Raw genomic sequence first — 27,690 nt, 5'->3', positions numbered from 1 at the left:
GCCTTATGATGATGGCACTGGAGCCCTGTTGGTAACAAGCTCCTCTGCCTCCATCTGAGGCTGCCTCATGATGATGGCACTGGAGCCCTGTTGGTAACAAGCTCCTCTGCCTCCATCTGAGGCTGCCTCATGATGATGGCACTGGAGCTCTGTTGGTAACCAGCTCCGCTGCCTCCTTCCACGGCTGCCTCATGATGATGGTACTGGAGCCCTGTTGGTAACAAGCTCCTCTGCCTCTGTCCGCGGCTGCCTCATAATGATGGCACTGTAGCCCTGTTGGTAACAAGCTCCTCTGCCTCTGTCCACGGCTGCCTCATGATGATGGCACTGGAGCCCTGTTGGTAATCAGCTCCTCTGCCTCGTTGATGGCACTGGTGCTCTGTTGGTAACCAGCTCCGCTGCCTCCTTCCACGGCTGCCTCATGATGATGGCACTGGAGCCCCTGTTGGTAACAAGCTCCTCTGCCTCTGTCCGCGGCTGCCTCATAATGATGGCACTGGAGCCCTGTTGGTAACAAGCTCCTCTGCCTCTGTCCGCGGCTGCCTCATGATGATGGTACTGGAGCCCTGTTGGTAATCAGCTCCTCTGCCTCATTCTGTGGCTGCCTCATGATGATGGCACTGGAGCCCTGTTGGTAACCAGCTCTGCTGCCTCCTTCTACGGCTGCCTCATGATGATGGTACTGGAGCCCTGTTGGTAACCAGCTCCACTGCCTCCTTCCACGGCTGCCTCATGATGATGGTACTGGAGCCCTGTTGGTAACCAGCTCCACTGCCTCCTTCCACGGCTGCCTCATGATGATGGTACTGGAGCCCTGTTGGTAACCAGCACACTCTGCCTGCTGTTGCTTTCTCCTCCAGTGACTCGTTTCAGGAACATCTGGTGGTTAACATGCAGCACACAACACCTGGCAGACGCCTCAGTGCAACACACTCTGCTCTTAGCTTACACAAACGCACACACAAACACACACACAGAACTAGATTTCAGATGTTTGGTCTGACTGTTGTGGTTGTTGTGGCAGACACTCTTTGGTACTGGGGAGTGTTTAGAATTGGCAATAATAAAATAACTTCAGGTCTAATAAGTATTGAATATTTGAAAAACACAGAGAACAGTTGTGTGCAGCAATTTAAGTCAATTTAATAATAGAAGCAACAGGGCATGAACAAAGTTCCATTTTATATATATATTTGTTTAATCAAGTAACATTTATAAAACTATTGTGCAAAACAATGTAATTTTTCTTCAAAGGCTCTGCACCAGTGGATAGTCATAGTCCTTTTAAATGAGGAAATATAACAAGTATGCATAACTTAAACAGCAAGTGGTAAGCCTATAGTGTATATACATTTTTACATTGACCTGGATTGAGGGCCCCTGACTTGATGATAAGTAATACTGCAGATTCCACAAATCCGCAATGCAAAAAAACAAAACAACTGTCGAATATAATAAAATGTGATGCAACAACCTACTGTTGAACTGATTCAAAACATCTACCGGAGAGTACTGCTAGATTCTTACCTGTTCTCTTAGAGTAAAAATGCCATAATCAGCGCACGCACGCACGCACACACGCACACACGCGCGCACACACACACACACACACACACACCAAATAAAAACTGTAGCAAAGTACCAAACTTTTAAACTGTTAACTGGTAACTGCATACATGTGGTTCAACAAAAAGCCAACACCTTTCAATCAACTTCACATAGAAAATAAAATACATTACAATGTAATAAACCTCAAATTACTATTTTCAGCAAAGGTAGAAATCACCAAAATTACAAAACCACTAAAATGTTTTCTCTCCTGGACAAAAGACAACTTGCGGTAAAAGGTAAGGGAACATGTACATTTGTAAGTTGGGCAAACTATTCCTTTAACACTGCGTAAATCTTCAACATTTGAAATGAATGTCTTTCGAAATAGAGAAAAATACAGACAATTAAGCATAGGCTATGGATGTAAACACCTTGTGCTGATATTTAACAGTAGTTAATGGCATCATTGTGCATTTCTGTCACACAATTAATTTTTTTTCCTTGACGTGTTTTGTATTCTTTTTTTTTTAAACAGCTTATATTCCAGTATGTCCATAGCTGACAGCACTCAAATGTTTCTGTGAAGTAATGTACATTTTACTTCGAGTGTTTCTCCATTTCAGAGACATACAGGAGGTGGTCCTCTGGGGACTTCCCGTGGCTCTTGCTGAGGTGGAGCTTGATGGCATGCTTACTAGCAAACTTCCGTATGCACAGCTGGCAATGGTACACAGTCCCACTTCCCAACTCTTGGGACTGTGAAGCGGGCGGAGGAGAGACGAGGAAGGGATCCAGGAGGGGCGGTCTATCGGATCCACCTTTAAAGGAGTCCCTCAGGGTCTGTTTTGGAGCAAGCTTGGCCAGGTCCTTAAGTCTGAAGCCCAGATGGGCCTCCAGGTGGCATATGTAGGCAGTAGGGGTCCGGATCTGTGAGGCACACTCGCTGCAAAAGAACAACGGGTGGCCCGAGTCTAGGTTCTTGAGGAACTTGGTCCGGCCGGTTCTCCGCAGCTGGTACTTTACATTGGCCAGCCAGTGGCTGATGGTGGTCATGGAGAGGCCCGTGAAGCGGGACACGTGCATTCTCTCCTGGGGGCTCAGGTCAGACATTATGTACTTGCCATCAGACGTCTGTCGGAGGCTGGAGGAGAACTGGGCTTGCAGGAGGAACAGGTGCTGCGGGTTCCAGTTGGACTGGCGGCCTTTACGCTTACTGGCCATGGACCCCTCCGCCTCCTCTGGGGCGGTGGGGCCCACCGCATCCACGACTCGCTCCGTGATACGGGTCCGCGAAACGGGCTTCGAGACGTGTGCCGACTGAGTCAGGTTCCTCAGCATGTCGGAGATGTCCGACAGGGCGTTCTCTTGGAGTGGGCTGCTGGACGCAAAGGGAGAGACCACAGTCATATTGGCAGGTGTCATCATTGAGACAGGGGAGACTGAGGACGCTGTCGATGAGGGAGTCAGAGGAGCAGAGCCCATAGAGCCCCCTCGGTCACTTTTTCCTTTAGTCAGGTCCATGGGCTGGTCATTGCTGGACTGGCAGACACTACTAAAAGCCGCAGGCTCTGATTGTTTTTTGGAGTGTGTTGGGGTGGCGGCCACAGCAGCCCTCTCGGCCATACTCTGACTCAATCTGGACAGCAGACTGAGAGGGTCCTGACTGGGAACGATGGGCTTGGCAGCCTTCCCCAGGTGGACATTCATCACAGACTGAAGAGCACTTAAAGGGTTAACAAAGGGCTGTTCCAGAGGGGCATGTCCGGTTATGATAGCCGCGCTGCAGTTTAGAGCAGAGGCTGGCGGTTGGACCGCCCCTCTCCTGCTCTCCGCCTCGGACGGTGAGACTCTGTTGCCATGGCTACCTCTGTCACTGTTAGCCAGGGTCACCGGCCTCCATTCCTGGGGGGAGTCTGAGGGGGTAGACTCTGCCCCCTCACTGCTACAGGGGGAAAGGTGCTCTGCTCTCTTGGGCGACTCCTCGCTCTTCACTCTCCGCTCAACTTTGGCCACTTTCTCCGTCACCTTCTTCACCAGTTCCTCCATGGCCTGGAAGTTGTTCAGGTGGGGGAACGGAGGGCTCTGGCTTCCCAGTGGAGAGATGAGCGGCTGTATCTTGCTGAGGGAGGAGAGTACACCCTCTGCTCCAGTAAAATACTTGAGAGGGGAACTCTTCTCAGTAGTGCAGCCCTGAGGGAGCTTCAGGGAACTGGGAAACTGATACGCAGCGTGGATACTGGGGTACCCCCCCCAGCTGGGGTTGCCACTCTGAGCTTTGTTGATGGCTGAAGTCACTGTGTTCTCCAAGGACTTGAGAATGTCTAAGCCGCCCTTGGGGCTCTCTTTCAGGTCTTCCTCCGTTAGATAGTCATACCTGGTGGAGATGTCAAACTTTTCTTCCACTTCCACGTCCCCGTCCCTGTTCGACACCTGCTTGTCGCGGCTGATCGCGTCCATGGTACACTCCTCCTCTGTGTCCTCCTTCTTAATGTCTTTGAGAGGAGGGGACATGGCTGGAGGTGATACGGCAGGAGGAGGAGAGAATGTAGAAGGAGCCAATGGGATCGACTGAACCCTCTCCTCAGTAGAGTCTGTGGACTGGACAGGGCTGGGGGGGGCAGCCTCTGCGACAGACCTGCCTCCTCTCCTACTGAGGGGGTTACTGTTGGTGACGCGGAGGAAGTGACCCGTCACCATCATATGGGCAGTTAGCTCCTGCAGGGTATTGTAGGAACTCCCACACTCCATGCACTTTAAGATCTGGGACTTGCGTGATTCAAACTGCCACGCATAGCTGGCACCGTTCTGGTGGCCAAAGCGATTGTTGGGAGTGCTGTAGGGGTTGGATGACTTATGGGAGTGGTCGCTGGGATCACCCAGGGATACTTTGGGTTTGGGGGTCACCTCTCTTCCGCGTGGGGATCCAGGGAAGTCTAGGCTCCCAGAGAGGGGAGCTCTTTTCCTGGAAATCATTTTGGCTGCCACTGGGACCATGGGCTCCTTCAGAGGCACTTTCTGGTAGTGTTTGGTCTTGATCATGTGGACGCTTAGGTCCTGAAGGGACTCAAAGGAATGGCCGCAGTACATGCACTTCAGCACCTTCTGGGCGTCTTCCTTGCCCTCCATCTCCAGCAGGGAGCGCTTGCGAGGCTTGGACCAGCGGCCTTTGGAGCCGTTGGCACCCCTCTCGTGGTTGTCGTCGCGGTAGTGGCCGGTCTCATTCATGTGCACCGTGAGCTCCACCAGGGTGTCGTAGGCGGCGCTGCAGCCCTTGCAGCGGAACTTGCTGGCGCCAGTGAAGATGTTGCCGTACAGTCTGGGGTTCTGCCGGTGGAGCTGCACCGTGCTGAAGAGGCTGGGCTCCGAGGAGGGGGTGTGGCGGCTCTGGGAGGCCCGCTGCTGCAGGGACTTGGCCACCGCCGACTGGTGCCAGTCGTAGCTACTGCTGCAGCTACTGCTGCTACTAGTGCTGCTAGTCCGTGGTGGCTTCTCCACAACGGTCGGGGTCAGAGTCTGTGCTGGAGTGGGGTTAAAATTCAGGGGTGACCAGTAGGAGTTGGTCAGAAAACTGGAGTAGATTGCCTTCATCTGTTCTAGGGTGTCCTGGGCCAAGGGAGCGTTGACGCCAGGGGGGGGGCTCTCCAAACCCGCTACTCTCTGAGGCTCTTTGGCAGGCACCTCTTCGGCTTTGAATGACGCCGTCTCAAAGTCTGACAGCAGGTCGCTGGCCTCGCTCACATGCGATTCGCTGTCCATCTCCTGAGCGGAGACCTCCGTCCCTGCGACTGAATCCTGGTCACCCAGTGGCTCCGTGGTGAAGAGGTCCTTTTCTGTGCCCTCCCCCTCCTCTGGGAAGTCCACGTCCTCTTCCTCCACCTCCTCTTCCAACGCATGCTCCTTCATCTCCTCCAACTCCTCTGGAGAATAGGCTGGAGGGAGAACAGAAAAAAAAAGAGAGCTAGAGTGAACACAGGGTGTTCTTCGAACTACTGTAGAGAAAGTTTCTCTTCTACGGGTGCCTGAGGACTAGCAGGGATAAATGAGCCATCTGTCAGGTAGCCGAGTTGAGGAATTACAGTCCTTCTATTTCACCTCATCAACCATTAAGGTGTAGTTTTTCACCAAGACTAGCCTGTATACTACCCCGGACACCCATAACTAACCAGTGCTGCTCTTCACTCTCATTTCCTTTGTTTATTGTGGGGGAAAAACTAAAAAGAAATATCTTGGCAAAAATATAATGTGTCTTTTTATTTATCTCACGGCGCAACAGCTTGAAATGAAAGCTAAATCTGAAATTAATGAGGCCCAATCACGCCATGGCATTCTCCTCTGGGGTAATAAATGAGTTGGATCAACCTCCATCTGTCACTTAATATGTCTGACGCCTCTTCATCTGCCTCTCTTCTGTGTCCTTACACACACACACACACACACACGCATGCACACGCACTCACACACACACACACACACACACACACACACACACATTAAGAAGGAACTTTCACTCATTACTAAAAGATGGCGATAAGACTATTTAAAATGTTTGAGAATTAAATCTTTCAAAGTCATCTAGAATGAAGTGAGTTAGTCACAGGAGATTATGAAGAGTGATGGGGTACAAGTATCGCAGAAGGCTGGGTAGGAAGGCTTTTGGGAGCAGTATCCCGGTGTGTCCATAACAGGTGATTGGTTTTTCATGCATGTGTGCCTGTGTATGCGCATTTGCCTGGAAGGGTTGAGGTCAACTTCACATTGGTTACACTCAAACCTAAAGGTGTACTCAACTCCAGTCCCAATGTGTTCTAACTGGAAGAGAATTCTGACAATTAGTCTACTTCCTGAATTGACTGGAATTGAAATGAAATGGCTCCGGCCCTGGTACTGAGTGGCTGGTTTGGACACTGACTCAGCCTCTTCCATCTGTCCTTTCCCTTTTAATCCCTTCTATTGTGGACAGATCCCCCCCGCCCCCACGGAAACATCCTAAAATCTCTCTCTGACAGAATGAGCAAAAGGTGCTCAAACTATCTTGTATACTAATGACAGTTATTGAGGCAGGCTAGCCTACAGTCCTTGCACAGAGCATGCCCACTTTCCCCATCAGAGCCCTTAACCCACAAAAACACAAACATGTCCAGTCTAAACAAAAATGTCATTGCTGAAATAACTCCCCTTTCCCAAGCTAACAGCCAATCTCCAGGAGGAGTGGCTGGACAGCTAACGGCGGGCTCTGATCTGATGTGGGCCCTGGGGGTGGTGGGTGTCAGCAGGCAGGCAGTCAGCCCCACTGAGAGGGCCAGTCTAATGGGAACCTGGCAGGTGCGGCATAGTCTCCCATCCTGCTAGTAGATTTGGTTTGTCATTGGGTATCCATTACCTGTCAGTCTCCGCTGATCGCCTGCGACAACCCTGATCAAAAGATGTCACCGGCCCATGTGCGCTTGGCAGGGCTTGGCACACCACTCGTACGCAGCTCGTAAAGAGGACCAAGCAGGGTGGAAATAAAATGACATGATCACTTCCCCGGCCTCTCATGTCCTGGACACAATTATGATAATGTAAAGGGGGATTCTGAAGAGGTAAACCGCTCACTGCTTGGCGGGCGAACCGGCAGGGCAGATTTCACAGTTGTCCTCTCTCTCATCTAAACTAATCTAGTGTTTGTGTTAGTGTCTCATTTTAAGATGGAAATAGAGTCAGGATAAGGTATCTATGTTAATGTCTTTGAATCCAGAGCAGCCGGTCAGAGATGTCACGTTTAATCACAAAGGTTATGACTCTGGCATTAGAAAGCAGGTTAGGTTTTGCTTATATGTTGGCCTGTCATTTCTCATGTATTTCTTCAAAAACCTGTTCCAAATATATGACCACTATTTTTATAAGCCAACCATTAAGAATGTCCTACAATTTTTCAAAGAGTGAAAATGGATCAGAATTACAATCTCCTCAAAGAATGTTGATATGGAAACAAAGACATAACCTACTGTAGGTAACTCTGCATTAGTCTAAACAGCCAAATGAAGCACTTGAGGCTAAGATGTGGGCCAAAAGGGCCTAACAATAAAAACGAGCGACCAGCAGTCAACGCTCCCAGGCAATTTAAAATGTAAAACAACAGCCATTACATCTGAGCACTCTCTGTTAATTTGTTCCCCAATGTCTGATCATTCATCACTGTGGGTGACAACCACCATCCAATTATTCTCCCTGGCTTGACTGACAACAGAGGTGATTTATCACTCTAATAAAATATGAAGGGTACTTGTTGGGTTCATTCGGCAAAAAATAATGGATTAAGTAATAAGAATACACCTGGAAGGAACCTTAACAGAGAGCTTGCAACAATCTCAAGGATTATCAGGTTTTCCAAAAGTCAATGACTCTTGGTCGTGGGCTGGGGTAGTGGGTGTACGAGACTTTCACAAATTCAACTTCTCAATCCCGCTTCACACAGAAACAGCAAAATAAACACAAACTTTTTTTTATCCCCCCCAAAAAAGATTCCCATTAAAAATCCCAATTTTCTTAACCACTAACCATGAATAGATTAGTCCTGTCCATTTAAATGACCATTGCAGAAACCAGACAAAACATGTAAAGGGGTGGGTGCTCTGGAGAGCTAAGAAGGGCCAAGCGGGGAAAGGGAACTACTCTGTCTCTTCACTAATAAAAGTAATTGGAATGCCCTTCAGGATGTGTTGTAACCTTCAAGTAGTTGGGGGAAAACCTGTGTCCATGAAGGATAAACCGAGAATGCATAAGGGCAGCGTCAGAAATGAACACCTGCCAAGTGCCAAATGCAGGTGGATTTCCCATTTGGCGAGTAGATCTTAGAAGGCTACACTGGCGGGAAACATTTTTTGTAGCAAAATAGTCACGTAATAAAATATCAGTCATGGTGGCTTGGAAAAAAGGAATCATGGTTGCCAGCCACAGACTGTCTCTTGTGCACATTGTTTTCGGGGCACTGTTTACTTCATGGGTCATCAGCTACTCGACATCGCTCAATTGACACCAGTCTGCTGCTAGCTACTAGTGATGGGACGTTTGCGAACGAGTGTCTCTTATTAAATGTCTCTGGTGAAAGTTAGGAACTGAATTGCATTGGCGAACAGAAATGTTCATGTGGATCCTTAATTTCCAGGGATGTCTCTGCTATATAAACTCTTGGCGGAACGCCCAAATGTTCTTTCTGCCCGCCCAAGAAGAAAAGGACGAAAATACATTGAAATCCACCCATTAATTCGGTGAGAAAATATGCGTGTAATTTTTGAAGGAACACTGTGCAAAGCAGCGAAACTGGTCGTATTATACCAATCTGGTTTTGACAAACGTGTTCTTCAGATCTGGGGCAGAATTGTCTGGTAGCTAATAGCTAGCCCCGTAAGATAATCGTTCCTGCACTGATGGTGAAACGGTTAATATATTTGAAACTACAGAAATCTCGCAGACTTAAGATTCTACCTAGGCTATTAGCTTGGTTGTCAATACTTTTTGAAGTTAGCTATGTTAATGCTGCTGCCTTTGTTTTAGTTTTGTGAATGATTATAGCTAGATAATGGGTATATTTTCTGTAAAACCATGGAAAAAGGGAAAATCGCATAACCCGTTACCTCTCAGAGTAGGAGGCCACGGATGGAAACTATGTTAGCAAGGCGACCACAAAGCCTAAAAAATTTCACTGACAAAACTTTTTAATAAAATGTTAAAAATAAATTAATAATACCTCATTCATTTCAATATTACTTTCCGGGTGGTTTTCACTCCAACCCTAACTTAGCACACCTGACTAATAATTGAACAGTAAATAACAATGATGCAACATGTACATGGTGTTGGAGTGAAAACTACCAGGACAGTTGATCTCCAGGAGCAGGGCAAAAATAACAAACATGCTTAGAGAATTTCAAGAAATAGTTTAAAAATATTATTAAGATAGGAAAGATCTGAATCACATAAAACATTGTGTGTAAGAAATGGAGGTTAGGAGAAGAGTTTCAAGAGGCTGGCTACAGTATGAGGTTTAAGCTGTAGTGATTAGTAGTTGTGTGTGACACAAACTACTAACTACAACTAGTAGTTGTGTGTGACACAAATTTTTTTATTTTGGCCAGTCAAAAAAATGTGTGGCTGGTGGATTTTTTTTATTTACCAGTCCCCTTGACAGGTTAGTCAATAAGTTAATTTTGGACACTGCACAAAGGTCTTTTTAGGCTGTCCCCTGAATTTTGGTTCCCAATTTCAGGCTCATAGACACATTAGCTAGAGGTAAGAGTGGGATATCTAGCCTTGCACCTGGGACAGCAGATCCCTTTGCTGTGGGAGGAATCATTGTTGTGCATACAGAAAGAGCTTGATAAATGTAGCCATATCATAATGCCAGCATAACACAGGAAGAACTCACCAGTGTTTTGGTAGGGGATTTCCACATTACATTAAATCTGCAGTTCAGTTTGCTTGGAATATGTATAGCTTTTAAAGACAACAAACATTGCTGCTCCATAGCAAGATCTCTCACCAGAGACTGGTGACAGGAGCAAGTTCCCCTGTGACAGCTATGATACATAACTGTGGACATACTTTTTAACCTGACCAGGACATGATCGCCCAATATGAATGGAGGCAAGAGCTAAAGAACCTCATCCCTGTAGTAACACATTTGCTAGCAGATGAAGCACAGAGAACCAGTGGTGTCTCGACAGGTCTGAGTCCAAAGACAATACCAAAAAGATTTTTGTTGGTGGTCAGTAAGTATTTGGCATTATTTATCCTAAAACCTAAAGTAAGCAGGTACCAAAATGGAATCCTATTTGTCAAATGCATTCATTAACAACAGGTGTACACAAACACCAACATACTTACTAATGCACATTTCCAAAAATGCTGACAAACTTTGCCCACAAAGGCCGGGACAAGGTGAGATATGTCGGCTACGCCCTTAATGGCAAACCTAAGATTAAGTCAGATAAGTTAATAAGCATCTTTGAGGTGTACTGTGGTTAACAACTTGTTTGGCGGAACTGAATCCAACCGCAAACCTGACCTATAAGATACACCCATGTTGTTTGGCCAGAGAGCCATTGCTGTCTCGTGCACCTTGACCCTCTCAGAAGCCTCAGCAGGACACAAGGGGGTCAGAGTGGCATAGTTAGCAAGGTGAACTCCATTAGCTTTTCCCTGTCAAAGGTGCCCCAGTTTACCTGGGAGTCATAAAGATCTTTAGCTTGTCAGGTTAACAGAGAATAAGGCAGCCACGTTCAAGGAGAACCTTGCAGAAGTTACAGTGGCAGTGAATTGGGTGTTGCGATGTGCAAGCTTAGGTCAGAGTAAGAAGAGGTCAGACCTTTCAGGTCAACGTGTTCGGTCAGGGAAGGCTTCAGGGGAGGAGAGCCGAGCCAACCTGATAACCCCAGTCACAGACAAAAGGTGAGTACAGTGGCTCCACCAAGAAAGACTCAAAGACAGCCTGGGACAGCCAGAACACAACACTGGACAGGTGAGGAATAGTATTTAGAGGATATTCTATCCATCCTAGTATTGTTGGAAGGTGGGAGGGCTGTGGGACATTCAACACCAAGTTTGGTGGCAGCGTGTTTGATTGCCTCGAGGGAAGCTACCTTCTGTCTGTCTAGGCAGCACTAACTAAGCAGAGGAAAGGAATTCTATTTCAGGAAGGCAATCCATCTCTTGTTCTGAGAGGCTTTGGCTTGATGTAGATGTGCCACTTTCCTCACTTCCAGATTTGTCCGAATCATGTGCCTGTGGAAAGACACATCTACTCCGACTCAACCAGGAGGCTCTACAATATTCTTCATGTGCTTAGAACGACACTACCTGGGTGGTGGATAATAAATGCAGTCCTAATTTCGGTGTAATGAAAGTAGGACAAATATAGACGCTAGGTAATTTGCTGGCTATCATCTCCTTAATGATGGCGCCGTTATTTAGCCAAACAAACCAAATCTGGGTTTAGCCCAGGGTTTGCTGGATTAAAGCAAAAGTGTTGCTGTTAGGGCATTAGCTAGCAAAGACACTTCAATATTCCACCAGCTAAACAGCAAGAGATCTAACTGCGAGCTGGCCAGGCAGCAGGTGTACTAATTTGCTAGTCAATGTCAAAACCATTGTTAATAAAGTTAACCTTGATTCATGCAATAAATTGCACACCATAAAGTCAAACTGAACTTAACAGAAATGCTGAAAATAGCCACTGAACAATCCTTGGTTGGACTGGTCACACCGCAAAGAACAGTTGAGCACTAGTTTCCCAAAGAGGCCAGGTAACCAGGTAAATAGATTTGTGAAGAAACAAAGAATGAGGAATCCAGAGCAGTGCGGGATGTTATGCACTCAATACAGTACATGAATGTACACACTAAACACTCTGATTAGCCAGTTAAGCATTGAATAAGGCTGCATTCAATGACCATGCAAAAGGCTGCCTTCCATAACTAAGTTGAACGGACTGAAAGACAGCTGAGAATTTCAACTTACAATCACTCATGAACACACAAGCTCAAACACACCCCCACAAAATACAAATGTAGTTAGTTGTCAGTTGCATCATGCGCATATACAGGCGATTATTAAAACACTGTGACATGTTGGCACGAACGCAGCATTCCTGTAGAGTATCATCTTCATAAACATTAGGGCCACATGCACAAGGAATAGTTACATTTAAATAAATGCTGCAATTCTATTCTGATGATCAGAAACAGGAAAGAGACGTGACAAACAGGTACTGTGACTATAAACAAATGGAAAAGAAGCTAAACCAGGCCCTCTCTTCTGATAGCAGATAATATAATCAAAGAGCATGTCTCAATAAGCAGTACACCCTAGTTTATCTTCAGTAACAATATGCCAGAGGAATCTGGACTGGTAAGTGTGTTAACGGATGGAGGCAAGACAAATGCTAAAGCTGGATTCTCATTTGAATAAAAAGTTATCAGTTCGGACAATTAAAGGATGTGAGGATGGTGTTGGTTGTCGGTTGTTCCACAGGGCCCTGCTCCTTTCACCGGCTACAGTCATCACCTCACTCCACACAGCTGGGGAAACAGGCAGTTGAGCTGGGAGCCAAGTCACACACACACCAGGGGAAAAACAGGATGTGTAATCAAGACACTATTACCGTAGTCGGCACCATAACCACCGCATGACATAACTTGTAGCTAGCCACAGGAGCTGAACGGTGAGCATCAAAAAAGGAAGAATGGCTATTCATAGAAAATGGATGCCATTATTAAGCTCTTCGTTTAGCTATTGTACCACCCATGAGACAATAACAGCTTCACTGTTACGGGACCAGGTGATGTCCAGCTGAAACAACCAGATTGAGTTAAAAATAGAGCGGTGCAAGTAAGAAGAATTGGGTGGAGCAGTTTAGTTAAACATTAATTTAACATTATCACTAAATTTTTAAGAAAACAATAAAGCTAGCTTAAGATTTAAATATTTAAGCTAGCTTAAGATTTAAATATTTAAGCTAGTTTAAGATTTAAATATTTAAGCTAGTTTAAGATTTAAATATTTAAGCTAGCTTAAGATTTAAATATTTAAGTTAGCTTAAGATATAAAGAATTAAGCTAGCTCAGTGGGTTTAAGTGACTGCAATCCAATTTATTTCATGTATCTGATTTGAATCAGAGTTTTCCTGAACTCTGCAGCCAACAGGGAACAGGCACGAAAACACAGATTTAAACTACATTAATATGTTGCTTGAAACCAGATATAAAATCATGGCCACTGAATGGTTCCATCTCAGTCTTTCAACACATTGTTGCCGGTTAGCTACTCTGTTGACAGTTTGATTTGGTATTTAACTTGTTTATTAATTGCTTAGAAACATGTCATGTCATTCCAAGTGTTCTTTTTTTAAATACTTTATTTGTTTTTATTGAAACCAACAACAAGCATGGCAGGCATTGTTGTCACCTTATCTTGCTACATAATGACGTCTGTGTGAGAAGATGCATGAGCCACACCATTCAGCTCATGCCACTGCAGACACACCCACAATTACCATGACAACTAGCGTAGCCATGTCAGCATATTGACAAAGTCTGAGACATAGTCTGAGCACACAAATCCAATTTGGTCACTAGTACTTAGCTGTTCAGACCATCAGTACTGAAACTGAAAGGAATAAGAAGATTTGAACAATAAAGCCTGCATTGTGAAACAGAAAAAATCTAAGTCCGAAAAGTCAAGATATTATTTTATGTGGCAAAGCCATTTGAGGATCCTGAGTTGGTAGATAACAATACAGTAGAGGGAGCACTGAGTGGAGAGAGTTAAAGGATGTGTCACTCCTTGGCCATGTTGTTTCTTATTTTTGACATGTGTCCTTTTAGTGGGCCCTATCACCCTTTAACCAACACAGCTCCACAGCAGGGAACCCTTACAGACAGGAAGGAGCCTTAAAAACACTTCTAACCTCCAGGCAGGAAGTCACCTCAGCATTAATCATACAACCACAAACCACCATCTTCTACAAGCTTCAGTTTCCCAATATTTGAATGAGTCTTAAAATAGTTTGGAATGAGTCCAAATGTTTCTCCACATTTAGGTCCACCTTAAAAGTAATTTCCAAATAAAACCATGGAGTTTTTGATAATCATTACAATGTATGCTTTAATGCAGACTACATTTTATCAGTTTATATAGGACTTGGTTTTCCATTCACAGTGTTAAAGGAATCAGTCACGACCAAACTAAAGTGTTTGCATGTTCTAGTCTTATAAAGATACTGAAATATGCATTATAACAAAGCACCTTATATGGATAGGGCCATCTTGGAAATATATCTCCTAAATGCAATTTTCATCAATGTGTTATGTGATCTATAACCTATTTCTGGCTTTCATTTTCAATATCCTTTTTATGTGTTGTGATACACATCCATAACATTTGGAAATCTGATGGATAATTTATCATACAGTGGATATAAAAATTCTACACACCCCTGTTAAAATGCCAGGTTTTGGTGAAAAGATAAATCATGTCACAACCTTTTTCACCTTTAATGTGACCTATAATGTGAACAATTCAATTGAAAAACAAACTGAAATCTTTGAGGGGAAAAAATAAAAAATATTTTTCTAAAATAGACATGGCACTACATTTTGTGATGAGAGAAATTGAACCTGTAATTCAGATAAAATTATTAAAGAAAAACAAAAAATCTTAATTAAAAACACATGGTTCACTATGTGCACCCCAAGTAAATGTGATGAATTCCTGTTTCACTTGGGTATAAATATGAGGTGACACACATGCCAATCTCCTAGGTCATAATTCTATAAATATGGGAAAGATCAGATAAACAATAGATGCCACTTCTGTGCCAGCAAGTTAGTTGGATGTCTGGCCAGAAGAAAACCTATACTCTTATTAAGATAGATTTGACTATCTGGAACCAGGTCCTATATTCAGAAGTAATTTAGAATTGTAGCTACAAACGTGAGAAGTGGAATTGGCATATAAAGCAGGATAGACTTGAAAAGAAAAGAAACACTTCATAATTTGAAGTATGATGGTGGATGTAATTATGAGGGGCAGTTTTAGTTCCAAACACCTTAGGAATCCTGTCAGGATACATGGCATCATGAACTCTGTCAAGTACCAGGAAATGTTTGACCAAAGTCTGCTACCTCTGGCATTGTCCGGATCTTCCAGCAGGACAATGATCCAGGGCAGATCCGCACTCTTTTGTTTTACAGACTACAGATTTTGTAATGGTCACCCAGTAACCTGACATTAACCCCATTGAAAACCTGTGGGATGAGCTGAAGTTTTGATCCCACACATGCCACACATGCCAGATCTTTTAATAGCCATTTTGCATCATATATAGCACTGGGGGAAATAACTCAGGAGCACTGTCATTTTGTGATCATAACTATATTCCTTCTGTTGATCTTTTAAAAAAAAAACAAATTAAAAAAACATTTGGTATGATATATTTTGATCAGAAAATCTGCCAACTGGTTTTAATATCCTATAACAGTTCTGTTATAGGATGTAATAGTAATAATGGAAAATGACAATATTTTACAGCCAAGCCTTTGATTTGAAAAAGCAATCCAATGCGATCTCAGAGTTTTGCTAATATTTTAATTTTCATGTAAAGTTGTTAATTACATATAAACATCTCTAGCGCCTTAAATTAGCTTAAATTCCTTGATACTAATACTGAGAATTCAACTTTTTCGGTTATACACTACCCCAAGGGTTATAGACAAAGACATCAAAGGTTGAATTCATTCTGTGAGACATCAAAGATTTGATTTTGCATGCAAATGTAATGTCCGTGACGCTGGAATCGCCTCATACAATAACAGCCTTGTTTGTTTCTGTCAAACTGTCTGGAGATCAGTGGAGAAACTAAAATAAAATCCCTTTATGCTTAGCATTTCATTCTAGGCTAAGCCCTCCTTGATCCTGTAGTATTCCCCTCCAGTGTTTCAATGAACAAGGCAGCAGGATGAAGGTAAATTAGTCTCTCAATGTCTTAAAGAAAAATAGTCTACAGGTGGATTACTCTGGGAGCCGGAGTGGAGTTATATCAATGCTCAGTGAAGTAATACAACAAATCGACCAAAAGTCTAAATGCTGAAAAATAGTGTCATAGCTCATAACCTCAAAAGATTTACTAAGCTCTGTGCCTGGTTGGTCAGCAAGACATGCCCACGACAATCTATTGTTACTGTCCATCACTAAGGCTATTCTTCACCCCCAAATGAATGGACAAATACTGTACAATGTGCCCACTGATTGTAGTGCAGGAAGTGTGCTCTGGGAGATTGGAAAAACAGACATCTCTCTTATCCCAGAAAGGTTAAGGGCTGTATGTAATGATGTATATGAACCAGGTGAGAACCAAATATAGCCTGCAGGAAATCATTTTGTCTGGGCTAAGAATAAAAAAAAGAATATAATTATAATTTAAGGATTTATATTTGACGATACTAATATTACTGTGCCCACGAAAACAAAGGACTGCTCCAATAAAGATGGCAGACTGGTGGTTCCAAAGTCTTTCAATGGAAAATGCACAGGCACTAAGCAAATTAAGTATTTTCAATATATTTTTAATGATAAAGACTTTCATCTTATTTTACTAGTAGCAGGGGTGCAACATTAAGGATGGCCTGGGGCCAGTAAGACCTAACGTTGGGCCAGTAGACAAAGACAGTAAATTTCCCCATTTAAATTCACAGTATCTTATTAAAAGGTTTGCTTGTCATATTTGTCACTCTTCCAGCTTCGATTTTTGTTTGTTCTCGCATTAAAATGAGTCTGCGGTGCTTCTTCTCCCCCCTTGGTGTGGTACAGCACCAGTGTCGTCTTTTTGACCAATATTATTCAATGGCTCATCTGTTTTGACCAATCCTAGTTCATAGTGCATTCTAGAGATGGACCCAAATATGGTATCGTATGAGGCAAAGCAACTGTGATCACTTTTGTTTTCATGGAAAGAACAGGTTCCGTGGGCTGAAAACTGTAATGGCGAGGGACAGGTACTGCCGTTCATATTGTGATAAGGCAGCATCATTTATTAAGGGAACGAACGGCTACAGAAAACGTGCTCTTAAATCCCTGCTGCCAATCGTGTGTACTGTGGCCAGACTAGCTGCTGACAACCCTGCGACTGCACCAATGAACGTCTGCCTGCTCAGAATGAATGAGGTGGCGCGTAGCCAAATTGAAAAACAAATTACTACCGCCTATCATGTTGTGAAGAAAGAGAAACCATTCACGGACCACGTCCAAGGCCTAGTCCATTGAACACGGGGAGAGATAACATACGGACATGGCTTGTGGACAGTAAGTGTCATGTCAACTACGCCTGCCTAAGCGCTTGCTAGCAGTGACACACAAGAAGACAGTCAACCAACTACTGCAAGGAATGTATTACGCCATATTTGTGTTACCATAAATATATTAACTCAGTTATGTTATTTTCATATTTTGAATGTCACATCAAATAAGCAAGCATTTCATGCAAAGATGACAATTCTATTTATAGTAGCTAATATTTGATAATAATTTATTTAAGAAGTAATGATGTACATTGCAATTGCTTGTATCAGCTCATATCACACGTGAATCTGTGGCATAAATCAACTCTGATGACATGATATTTACATAATTTATATCTATAAAAATTCAGTTCAGGCCAATAAAATACAGTCCGGGCCAGTAGATTTCAGACCAACTGGCCCATCAGGACGAGTGAGGAAAAAGGTTAACATTGGACCCTGAGTAGAAGTGATCCCAGGTTTATACATTGACTACACTGTATTCCCAGAATGCAGCAGCGGTTAACTACTGTGATTGGACAACACCAAGTCTTTGGCTTTTACATGATGTGACAAGTAGTCTTGATAACAGGAAACACTGTGCAGCACTTTTTATTGATCTTTCAAAAGCCTTTGATGTTGATCACTGGTTGCTCATTGGGAAGTTATCATCAATGGGCCTAGATCATCAATGGGCCTAGATCATCAATGGGCCTAGATCTTCAATGGGCCTAGATCTTCAATGGGCCTAGATCATCAATGGGCCTAGATCGGGCTGCTTGTAGCCGGTTTGGAAATCCCATATATGACAGATCTCAGTGTAATCTGTCCCACAAGGATCGATTCTTGGCCCAATTTGATTTTCCTTTACAGAAATTATATTGGTCTATCTGGTGAAGGTTGTAACTTAAATCTCTATGCAGATGACACAGTGTTAGTGCTGACCAGGCTCCTTGTGGGCTACGGCCTGCATTCGTCTTTTTGATTTGTGTAAAATATAAATATAAAAAAGGATATTAAAAGGTGCCTCTAAATTTGGGTTTGATTACTCTCGATGATGATCATGTTCAACATCTCGATGCATAGAAAATACCTGGGCATATGGATGAATGAAAATCTTTCCTTTTAAAAGCATGTTGATGAAAATGGGCTTTCTATATAGAAATAGGTCATGCCAAACAGCAAATTGTTCAATTGACTTTCATGCAAATTATTGATTATGGTGATATATATTTATGAATTCTACCTCTGTTTTAAAACCTCTTAACACAGTTTATCATAATGCCTTATGCTTTACTATAGGTGACTGTTTCAGTACACATCATTGCTCTCTATATCAGAAAGTATGTTGGCCTTTGAAGTCACCATACATTATTTCTCTGATAACATACAGAAATAGAAACTATCCAACACAGTCTCAGTGATGGTTAACTCCAGAGATACCTTCAAATCTCCTCTGGTAAATTAGCTTTCAGCTTTTTTGCACCTCACATTTGGAATAAATTCCAAAACCATTATAAACTGAATGAATTGGTGCCTCTTGGGCAATTCAAATGGGCGATAGAGGAATATTTCCATGAAGATTATTTCTGTGTTATGAATTGTGTGTTAATGTTTTTTTTCTTCTAGCGCTGTCGATACAGGGCACATCCACAGGCAGGACTTCCTAAACTAAAATAAAGGATAAATAAAAACTAATGTCTGGATACAATGTTGCATGTTGTAAAATTATCCTAGTAATTATGCTAGTAAAATTAAATGGATGTGGAATAACGTGTAATTGGGTCATATTAGCAACAAACAACATTGTTGTAGTGAACCACTAATACAAACGTATAGATTAGGAAAGGCATACAAATAAATATCCTCATTTTTGGAAATGGATGCTGCATGACAATACATGGGCACTGCCAAGAAAACGCTGACTCTCGAAAATCGAAACTCAATGAAGGAGGCTTGTGAGAGAAGCAACAGAAAACCCAACAATCACACTGAAGAAGCTACGTTAGATAAGGTGTAGGAACGTTGCAGCCATCAACCATAGAAACCCCTGCGTAACACTGGCTTGTATGGGAGGGTGTTTTTACAAAAAAAAACACCATCTGAAAGCATGTCTGGAATTTGAATAAAAGCTTCACAGCGACGTAGCTACGACACACTAAAAGTTTGTGATTTAAACAAAGATTTGCTTTAAACAAGATGAAACAAGATTTGTTTGGCTGAAAAAGCGATCGCAGCCTATGTCTGAAGATACCCTATACCTACAGTGAATTATGGTGGTGATAGCTTCATGCTATGGGGACGTTTTCATCATCAACATCTTTTTACAATTTATAGAATAGAAGAATGGAAGGGGCAAAATAACTTCAGCTTGTGAGGAAATTCAGGACAATGATACCAACGACAAGGCCCAAGCAACATTGGAGTGGCTCAAGAACAAAAATATGATTTCCCTCTAGCAGACCAGTGAGAATCTGTGGCACTATATTAAGATCCACAAGCATTGTCAGACCAACCTGAACAATATGGAGCAAATCTAGCAAGAGGAATGGGCCAAAACCACTCTGACACAATGCGCAAAGCTGGTACATACTAACCAGAAGACTCAAAGCTGTTACTGCAGCGATAGATTGGTCTACCAAATACAAATGTGTGGGGGTTGAATACCAATGTAAGTAACATTTATTATTTTTTATTACACTCATATATATCCAAACATGAAACCAATTTCAACAGTTTCAGTTTTTTAAATTAAAATATCGAACAGAACAACATTTGAATGTACCACTTGTCATTAACTAAAATGAGAGACTTGGTCAGAGGTCTGAATTATTTTGGCACTGTATGTTGGTCCACTAAGACCATGGGTTTAATATTCTACCAGGCAGTTGGTTTACTAATCATCCTATGTTGGCCAACTTGACAAGTATAAGAAATGCAATTGGAGGTTTGCAAATGTAATCGGATACAGTTTAAAGTGCCTTGTTATTTTCTTTTACTCTGTATAGGTTGGACCGTAGTTAGCAGCTAGCCATTTTAGACCAATCATTTGAATTTGGCCAGTAAGATTTCTCACACCACAAACATATCTGAGAGACCTCAGATGTTTAGTGCTTACCACATTAATGTTCATAACTAGACTCGGTCCCAATAACTGAGTAACTCATAGATAAAAGTAAACAAACATAAACACTACCTAAACAGCTTACACAGGTGCAGCATAAGGGGCAATGGGTTCAGTTCAAACGTAAAAGTGTGGGGAGGAGGTTCAGCTGTGGGGAAACTGGGCCTTCAGACCTAGCCTACATTAAACGTCTATTTTACAAATTCAAGCTCAATAATACAGGATGCCATTATGCAATTGGTATAGTTGTGCTATCCATATCACTCTGTCTCTTGCATCAAACATTTTAGGACCTGCCATGTACAACAGGAATCTATATTATACACAACTGTACATTTCTGTACAACTGTGGTGACATAACAGCGACTTAATTGTCTTTGTTAACTTGTCTTCAGTCCAAACCACCAGAGCTGGTTCCATGGGCCGTATCTTTTAACTGCACCACACGATGGTGTGACTCCAGCACAGGTCACCTGCCTCTACCTCTGCCTCTTCCTCAGCATCTGTCTCTGCCTCTGGGACATAGGGCCAACCTTTCAGGGCCCACTTCACTCCCAACAAACAGCTGCTGTGATGATCGCCTAGCAACGAGGAGGTGATGGACGGGGCCTTAAGATGGATGGCTACCATAAATCAAACAACACCAGTGTGTGAGATGTGGGACGAAGGGGTGGGGTGGGGGGTGGGGGGGGTAAAGAAAGGAGGAGACAGAAACAAAACAACCTTTTAAAAAAAAAAATGAGTGGCAACAAAGCTGGCCTTGCCTCGACCTCTCACTGTACTCTTTTATTCATGATTGTGGTGTGACTGCATGTAGCAAAGATGAGCAGACGCCTGCCAACCTCCTCAGGGCACAGTAAAGGACGACGGTTCGGTCAGATACCTACCCCATTGTATTTCCAATCTACACTACCACAATTATTAGAAATTAAAACTATTCATCCACATTTACTTCTGTCATGGGGCTCATTGTACCCACTTAATGATTTGCAGGCACGCTGAGAGCTGACAAAAGCAGATTTTTCAGAGAGCAGAATCCTCCGGACAAAGCAACCTGGGTAGTGTAGTTAAGGGATAAACATCATATCAGCCATTAGAGCGGGGCAATATGATTGGTCACCACTGCCGTGCTGCGAGTGTCTAGGAACACTCAGACAGAGAACATGGTGATCCATCACACAGTGAGTGTCTGTCTGAGGCTTTCCACCCTGCCTCTGGTCGCCGCGCTCTCTGGTTACAGCCCTACACGGCCAGCCTAAATATTATCCTCAATGATAAATGACACTATATGCCTGGTATCCGTCATTAATCTGCTTTTAAAGAAGAATCCATCTTGGGGAGTGCCTGTTAGGACCACGGGAGAGCAGAGCAGCTTGGGTTCATTTGGAGGCCAGCCCAGCATGAGTGATACCTGTCAGCCAGCTCATCTAGCAGTACAGGCTACAGACATATGCACACATAGTCCATTACGCGCACGCGGACACACACACACACACCCACACACAATTACGCAAATGCAAACACATGCAACATTACACATGGTGGTGTAGTGACACACAGATAACAAATGTATTCATATAAACATAAACATATTGACACACACTCCACAAACACATGACCTATCCAAGAAACAAGGTATTTCAAACATCCGTAAACACGCACAGACCGCCACGGAAAAGCATTCTGTCACTCGTCGAAACATAACTCATGTAACCGAATCTCAAAAACACCTCCTCCCCCACCACTGCTCCTCTGCCGCTTTGTACACTCCCAAATGGGGAGAATTTCACCAAATCTGTGCTCTCTCTTTTTCTCCTCATTTACTCACTACTCACTCCGCCCGTCTTTCTGCAATCCTTTCCCCTATGTCTTTGTTTCTCTCAGTCCCTCTGTGTACCCCCCCCACACATTTCACCCCTTCCCTGTGTGTCTGCTAAAGCCAGTATGATAAATGACACATGTCAGAGAGTCCGGAGCGAAGGGTGGGTCCGTGATAAATGACTCTGTTGAAAAGGAAATCGGCTCTTTGGCATGGCCAGGCTATTCTCCTCCCGGATTCGGTTTCAGGACCCCCGAAGACCAAAGTCGGCTCAGTTTCCTGAAAAGAGCACACATCCCAGTAGTCTCTGACGCATCACCCCCAGAGAGAGGCGGGGGGCGGGGGGGGGGGGGTGTCCCAATTGTCACCAAAGCGCAGCTACGTTACAACAACTAATAGTGGGACTGTATTTATAAAGTACCTACCCAGGCCCCCATCAGACAGGGGAGTGTTACAGGGCCCTGAAACCCTATCGGAAGACCAGGACGGCGGACGCGGTCCGATCCAGATCTCTTCTGGAGCGCAGCCCTATGGCCTGACATCTGCCAAGTGGGTTTAAAAAAGGACGGCCCCTCTTTCCTCCCTCTTCCACTCATTCACCAACATTTCAGGCTGGCATTGTTACCACTACAGAGGGAGGATTTATGTAGTCAGACCCTATGGCAAAAACAAAACGGCATCTGTCAATACCTGTGGGAAGCACTCAGTCACCCCCCCTCCCCACCCCGCTCCTCCTCCTCTTTGGCAGGGCAGTCAGGCAGGCGCTGGGAGAGCTCATTAGGTATGCACTTATCAGACACACAGATCGCAGACATGAATCAACCCCACCGGAATCCAACCGCAGTAACTTTTATTAAGGTCGCATAAAAAACGAGCCTCACCTGGCATGGTCAAGTCCTGCCTATTGCTTAGCAGGACAATAATGATCCCATCTGCCGCCCTCATCCCTGTAAAGACGTTTACAGAACACACACACACACGCAGACAACACCCGGTCACCCACGGACCAAAACAGCGCTTGGTCTCGGTGTGATCTACGCTAGATTAGCCTGCATGCTTACAATAGATGGTCTCCATAATCCATGTCAGCCTACAAGCGTGTTTGTAAGGGAGCATGTGTGCCTTTAATTTCAATGGGTGCTTCCGTTTTATTTGTACTGCGAGCTGTGAAGACAATCTACAGCGTCTGAGGCCATTCCGGTCCAATTAAGAGAGACCCTGAAGTGAGGACAATGGAGTGACGACGAGGACGGCATGAGGATGAATGATGACGAGGCAGGATGGGAGAGAGTTAAAACGCTAAAAGGGTTCAGATGAACGATGGCCTATGACTGACCCTCCTCACCAGGGCCTCTATGGTTGCCATTCCTTTCATCACTCCTGCCATCCAACCCCCCCCCCCCCCCCAACACACACACCTGACTGCTGCTACTCTGGCATAGCTGAATTGGCAGCCACAGGCCTAACCCTGCAGAAACAGGAGACCTGTAGCATAGAGCCGGGGCTGACCAGACCCCCTTGAGCATGTCTGGAGGACAGGCTGAATTAGAGCAGGGGGCCGGCCGGATTTTACTAAGCTTGTCTGAGTAGGAGATATTAAATCTGTCCGGCACAGAAAAACTCCCATATATACAAACACATCAAACGAAAGGCATGCATGCATCCACCCACACAACCACCAACGACCTGTGAGGACGCTAATCTGGGTACCATCCTCATAAGTTAGGGTTATGCGTAAGAGCATAGCCTCTGGGCCTAAAAGCACTTCCACTGTAACAAGCAAAGTTAAACGAACCATGCCACTGTGAGCACAATAACTACTTTTAACAATTACCCCTTTTTTTTATTTTTATTTTTTTTATTACAAAAGCACATTTACTTGTCAGCGCAGACGCAATGTTCGTTAACAGAATGACGGAGCCTAAGATAATTACAAGCCACCTGAAAGCATCCGGAGTTTCCTCTCCAGCTGTTTGAGTTTCTCCTGTTAGACTGCCCTTGGTTGTCGCGAGCACTCAGACCTGACCCATGCAGGTATACTGGGTCATTTGTCACCTGCAGCGTAAAATTGAGTTACAGCACAGCCAAAGGCGAGCACTGCGCCGTGAGCGGAGGTACTGTGTAATATCAACTTGATTACATCAAAGTGGTGGCAAACCTGGTTGGTTGAGGCCAGACACACAGAGGCTTGTCATCTCCAATCATTAGGCCTGTCAAGACCACATCAGCCTTTCCAGCTAATTAGGTGAACCCTAATGAAGGTAGCAAAACAACTTCGCTTTCTCTACCGGCCAAGCAAAGGGATGAAAGGGGAGGGGGAGGAGAGTGGATGAGAGAGATTTTTCACGCAATTCTCAAGGTTGCTGTGGGCCGGTTCTCCCCCTAAGTCCCTAATCAAGGCCCATCATCTGTCATCCTTTTCTTTGCTCTCTCCATCATCATGCTCTGTGCTGCAATCAATTCATCATCACCCTTTGTGTGCCAGTGAACAGTTGACAACTTTATAACTTGCAGCTGCAAGAGACCCACTGACTAAGAGGTAAAACAAAATGTACAAAAAAAAAAAGATTCAGTGGATGAATGCACAAAAGATTTGAAGGATTTAAAACTTTCCTTACATTTCCACAACAAATGTACAATGGATCTCTGTTACAATGGGCCACCATGATCCTGCATCAACAGACACAACAAAACCAACGGATAGGAAGGCAAACGTTTGAAAATAACATATTGCACTGATCTCAAATCAGAAACCTTTCAGTCATTCTTTATGTTTGCCCCCCCCCCCAGCCACTCTCTCGCTCTCTTTCTCCCTGGGAGTGAGTGAGCATGTACATTAGGCAGGGGCATTTTGATGAAATAAAAGCCTGTGCCAGCGTATGGCTAAACAGAATGGGAGCACTCACTCAGCCTGTCTCTGATTGACCATTAAAGCCATTGATGAATGGGCCTGTCAGAGGAGAGACAATTAAATCAAACATGAAACAAAGCCGTCCTGACGGCCCGGTCCGTCTGACAGAGCAAACCATTCCTCCCCTCAATTACATAGGCCCAGTGCACGTCTCCTTTTACAACCCACAGAGTGTGTGTGTGTGTGTTTCTAAGCTGTGTGTTGTAGGGAATGTGTGCGTATGTGTGTGTTAGAGAGTCAGTGATGTCTGACTGTGAAACCACTTTACCCCTCTTGCTTTTTCGTGAGTCACTTGACCAGCAGAGGAGAAGGGGGAAAAAGTACACAATGCTTTGAAAGTGGTTTTAATGTGACGTCAAGAGGCTGCATCACATGGGGGAGTGATTTCCTGATGTAGATCTGGAAGGAACAGATCAAAGCCGGATGACAGCCAATCAATCAACCGTCAAATCAGACATGGCAACTGTCGATTATAGCTTCTTCCAGTCCACAAAATCTCTTTGTCTGGACCCAATTGTTTATCTTATCCAAAGGAAAAAAAGAAGAGGTAATTCTTCCACCTCCCACTTCCAAAGTTAGCCGCTTGGATGAAATGTTCACAAAGCCCCAACAGAGGCAGTATGGCACGGCCTTGGGCATTTCGCTCTAGCAGGCTGAACACCGTTTTCCCACAATTAATTTTTTCCAGCACGGCTGGTGAACGTTCGCCGTGAAAGTAAGCTATTCATTGTAACAATGGGAAGAGAAAAGTTTACGGTATACATTGGATAAGTGACACCCCGACAAATATGACTATTTTGTAGCCAAGCAAGGGAAACGAATGGCAACATTTATGGGATACAGTTACAGTAGTGTTTCAGTCTACTCCTGACATAGTGTGCTCACATCAAAGTGTTACAAATTAAGTTAACCTACAGATCGAGTGGATGCACAGGAACTCCTATGAAGAAAATACTGGAAACGGAAATCCACGGGGCTTGAGATAGAAAACAACAATGCTATAGCTAGAAATAAACCCACTCTCGTCGTAGTAACCTACGCTACGTACCTGCCGCACGCTTGGGCGCTTCTTGTTTCCTCCGCGGCATGTTGGTTTCCTAAATAAGAGTTGTCTTTGGTCTCGCAGAATCCGAGCTGCTCCACTACACAGCGATTACGCCTTCATACACGAAACAGTGGGTGTTATCCGTAGGAAAGATAAGAGCATTGTTGTCAAGTAACACAGAAAAGTCTGCGAGAAAAAAGGAAAAACAAGCAGGTCGGAGCGGGTGGGGGGCGAATGTCTGTCTGTCTGTTGTCCCCACGCGCGCGAGCTGACTGTCACGGGTACTGGTCGCCAGCGTTATTGAACGAGGCCACCTAGGATCCTCTATAGCGTGGCAACACGCAAAGTTGAGCGAAAGCGAGATGATCGCGTCATTCAAAGCTTGAGAAGGGGCAGACCCACTACCCCGTTAACTCTTTACACCTCGATAGGGGAGGGACATGGTCACACTGGCAGTCCTACACTCTTTACTGTAAATAATGGCGTGGGCTAAATCTATTGACCGAGGAAACAATAACACTCTACACGACTGGTGAATTGAATAGTTTTTAGGAAAATTCTTCGACCCTAGTGAATTAAGCCGATATGTTTCTATTATATTTAAACTAATAAAATACTATATTAGGTAGATAGATATTTGATAACAATATAAAACACTCAAATAACTACAATAAAAAAAAGGTTCAGTTACTATTTAAATAGCCTATAATAATCTTAGGTAGATGTGCAAAATATACAGTAGGTGGAAATATTTCTTGCTAATCTTTTTTTTGTAATAATATGAATCATATTGCATTTGAAAACTACATTAGACAACATACATTTTTTTAAATATATTTTTATTCTCAAAATAATTTTCAAACTTTGTACAGTATACTACACTATTAGGCAGCTTAGCATATACTATAGTATCATGAAGTAATAATTATAGTATGGATAGTGTAGATATGCATGTTTATATGTCTTTTACGATTCTTGGTAGCATAAACCTGAAAGTATGGTGCTTCTTATAAATCAGCAGTTACGTCCCATCATTAATAATCAAAACTCAGTGAAGAATGGACGTTACGGGAATTCTGCATTTTTATGGTGGAACTATGGTAGGCTAATGATTAACTGGCCATGTTAACTTCTCCATTTTCTTTAGCTTGAGACATCCCTTCGCCGGGAAGGTCCTTGGATACCCCTTGTGCTTTGGACCAGCACTGACCCCTGTCAGCAAAATTCATACCCACGCGCACGCACACATGCACACACACGTTAAAGCCTCCGGATCTTGGCGTGCCACCTTCACTATAGCTTCGTTCTCTGCTTTAGTGTCACGTTAACAACATGGAATTACAACCCAAATGGGATGCCAGGGGTTAGCAGAGTATCTAGCAACATGATGGGAATATTTCCTCCCATGGATTTACCCTCATCATGACC

General features: G+C 43.9%; 1 protein-coding gene across 1 annotated transcript; it reads right to left on the bottom strand.

Annotated features, from left to right (window-relative positions):
* Positions 1-1,109: 1,109 nt before the first annotated feature.
* tshz3a (teashirt zinc finger homeobox 3a) lies at positions 1,110-26,652 on the bottom strand. Its single transcript, XM_010883350.4, has 2 exons — positions 26,266-26,652; positions 1,110-5,480 (listed from the first exon to the last, which is right to left on the bottom strand). The coding sequence occupies exons 1-2, from the start codon at positions 26,303-26,305 to the stop codon at positions 2,149-2,151; spliced, it is 3,372 nt and encodes a 1,123-aa protein (XP_010881652.2). The 5' UTR covers positions 26,306-26,652; the 3' UTR covers positions 1,110-2,148.
* Positions 26,653-27,690: the final 1,038 nt, after the last annotated feature.

This window comes from Esox lucius, chromosome 19 (genome assembly GCF_011004845.1).
Source record: "Esox lucius isolate fEsoLuc1 chromosome 19, fEsoLuc1.pri, whole genome shotgun sequence".
Classification (NCBI taxonomy): domain Eukaryota; kingdom Metazoa; phylum Chordata; class Actinopteri; order Esociformes; family Esocidae; genus Esox; species Esox lucius.
This window is presented reverse-complemented; position numbering and strand designations above follow the sequence as displayed.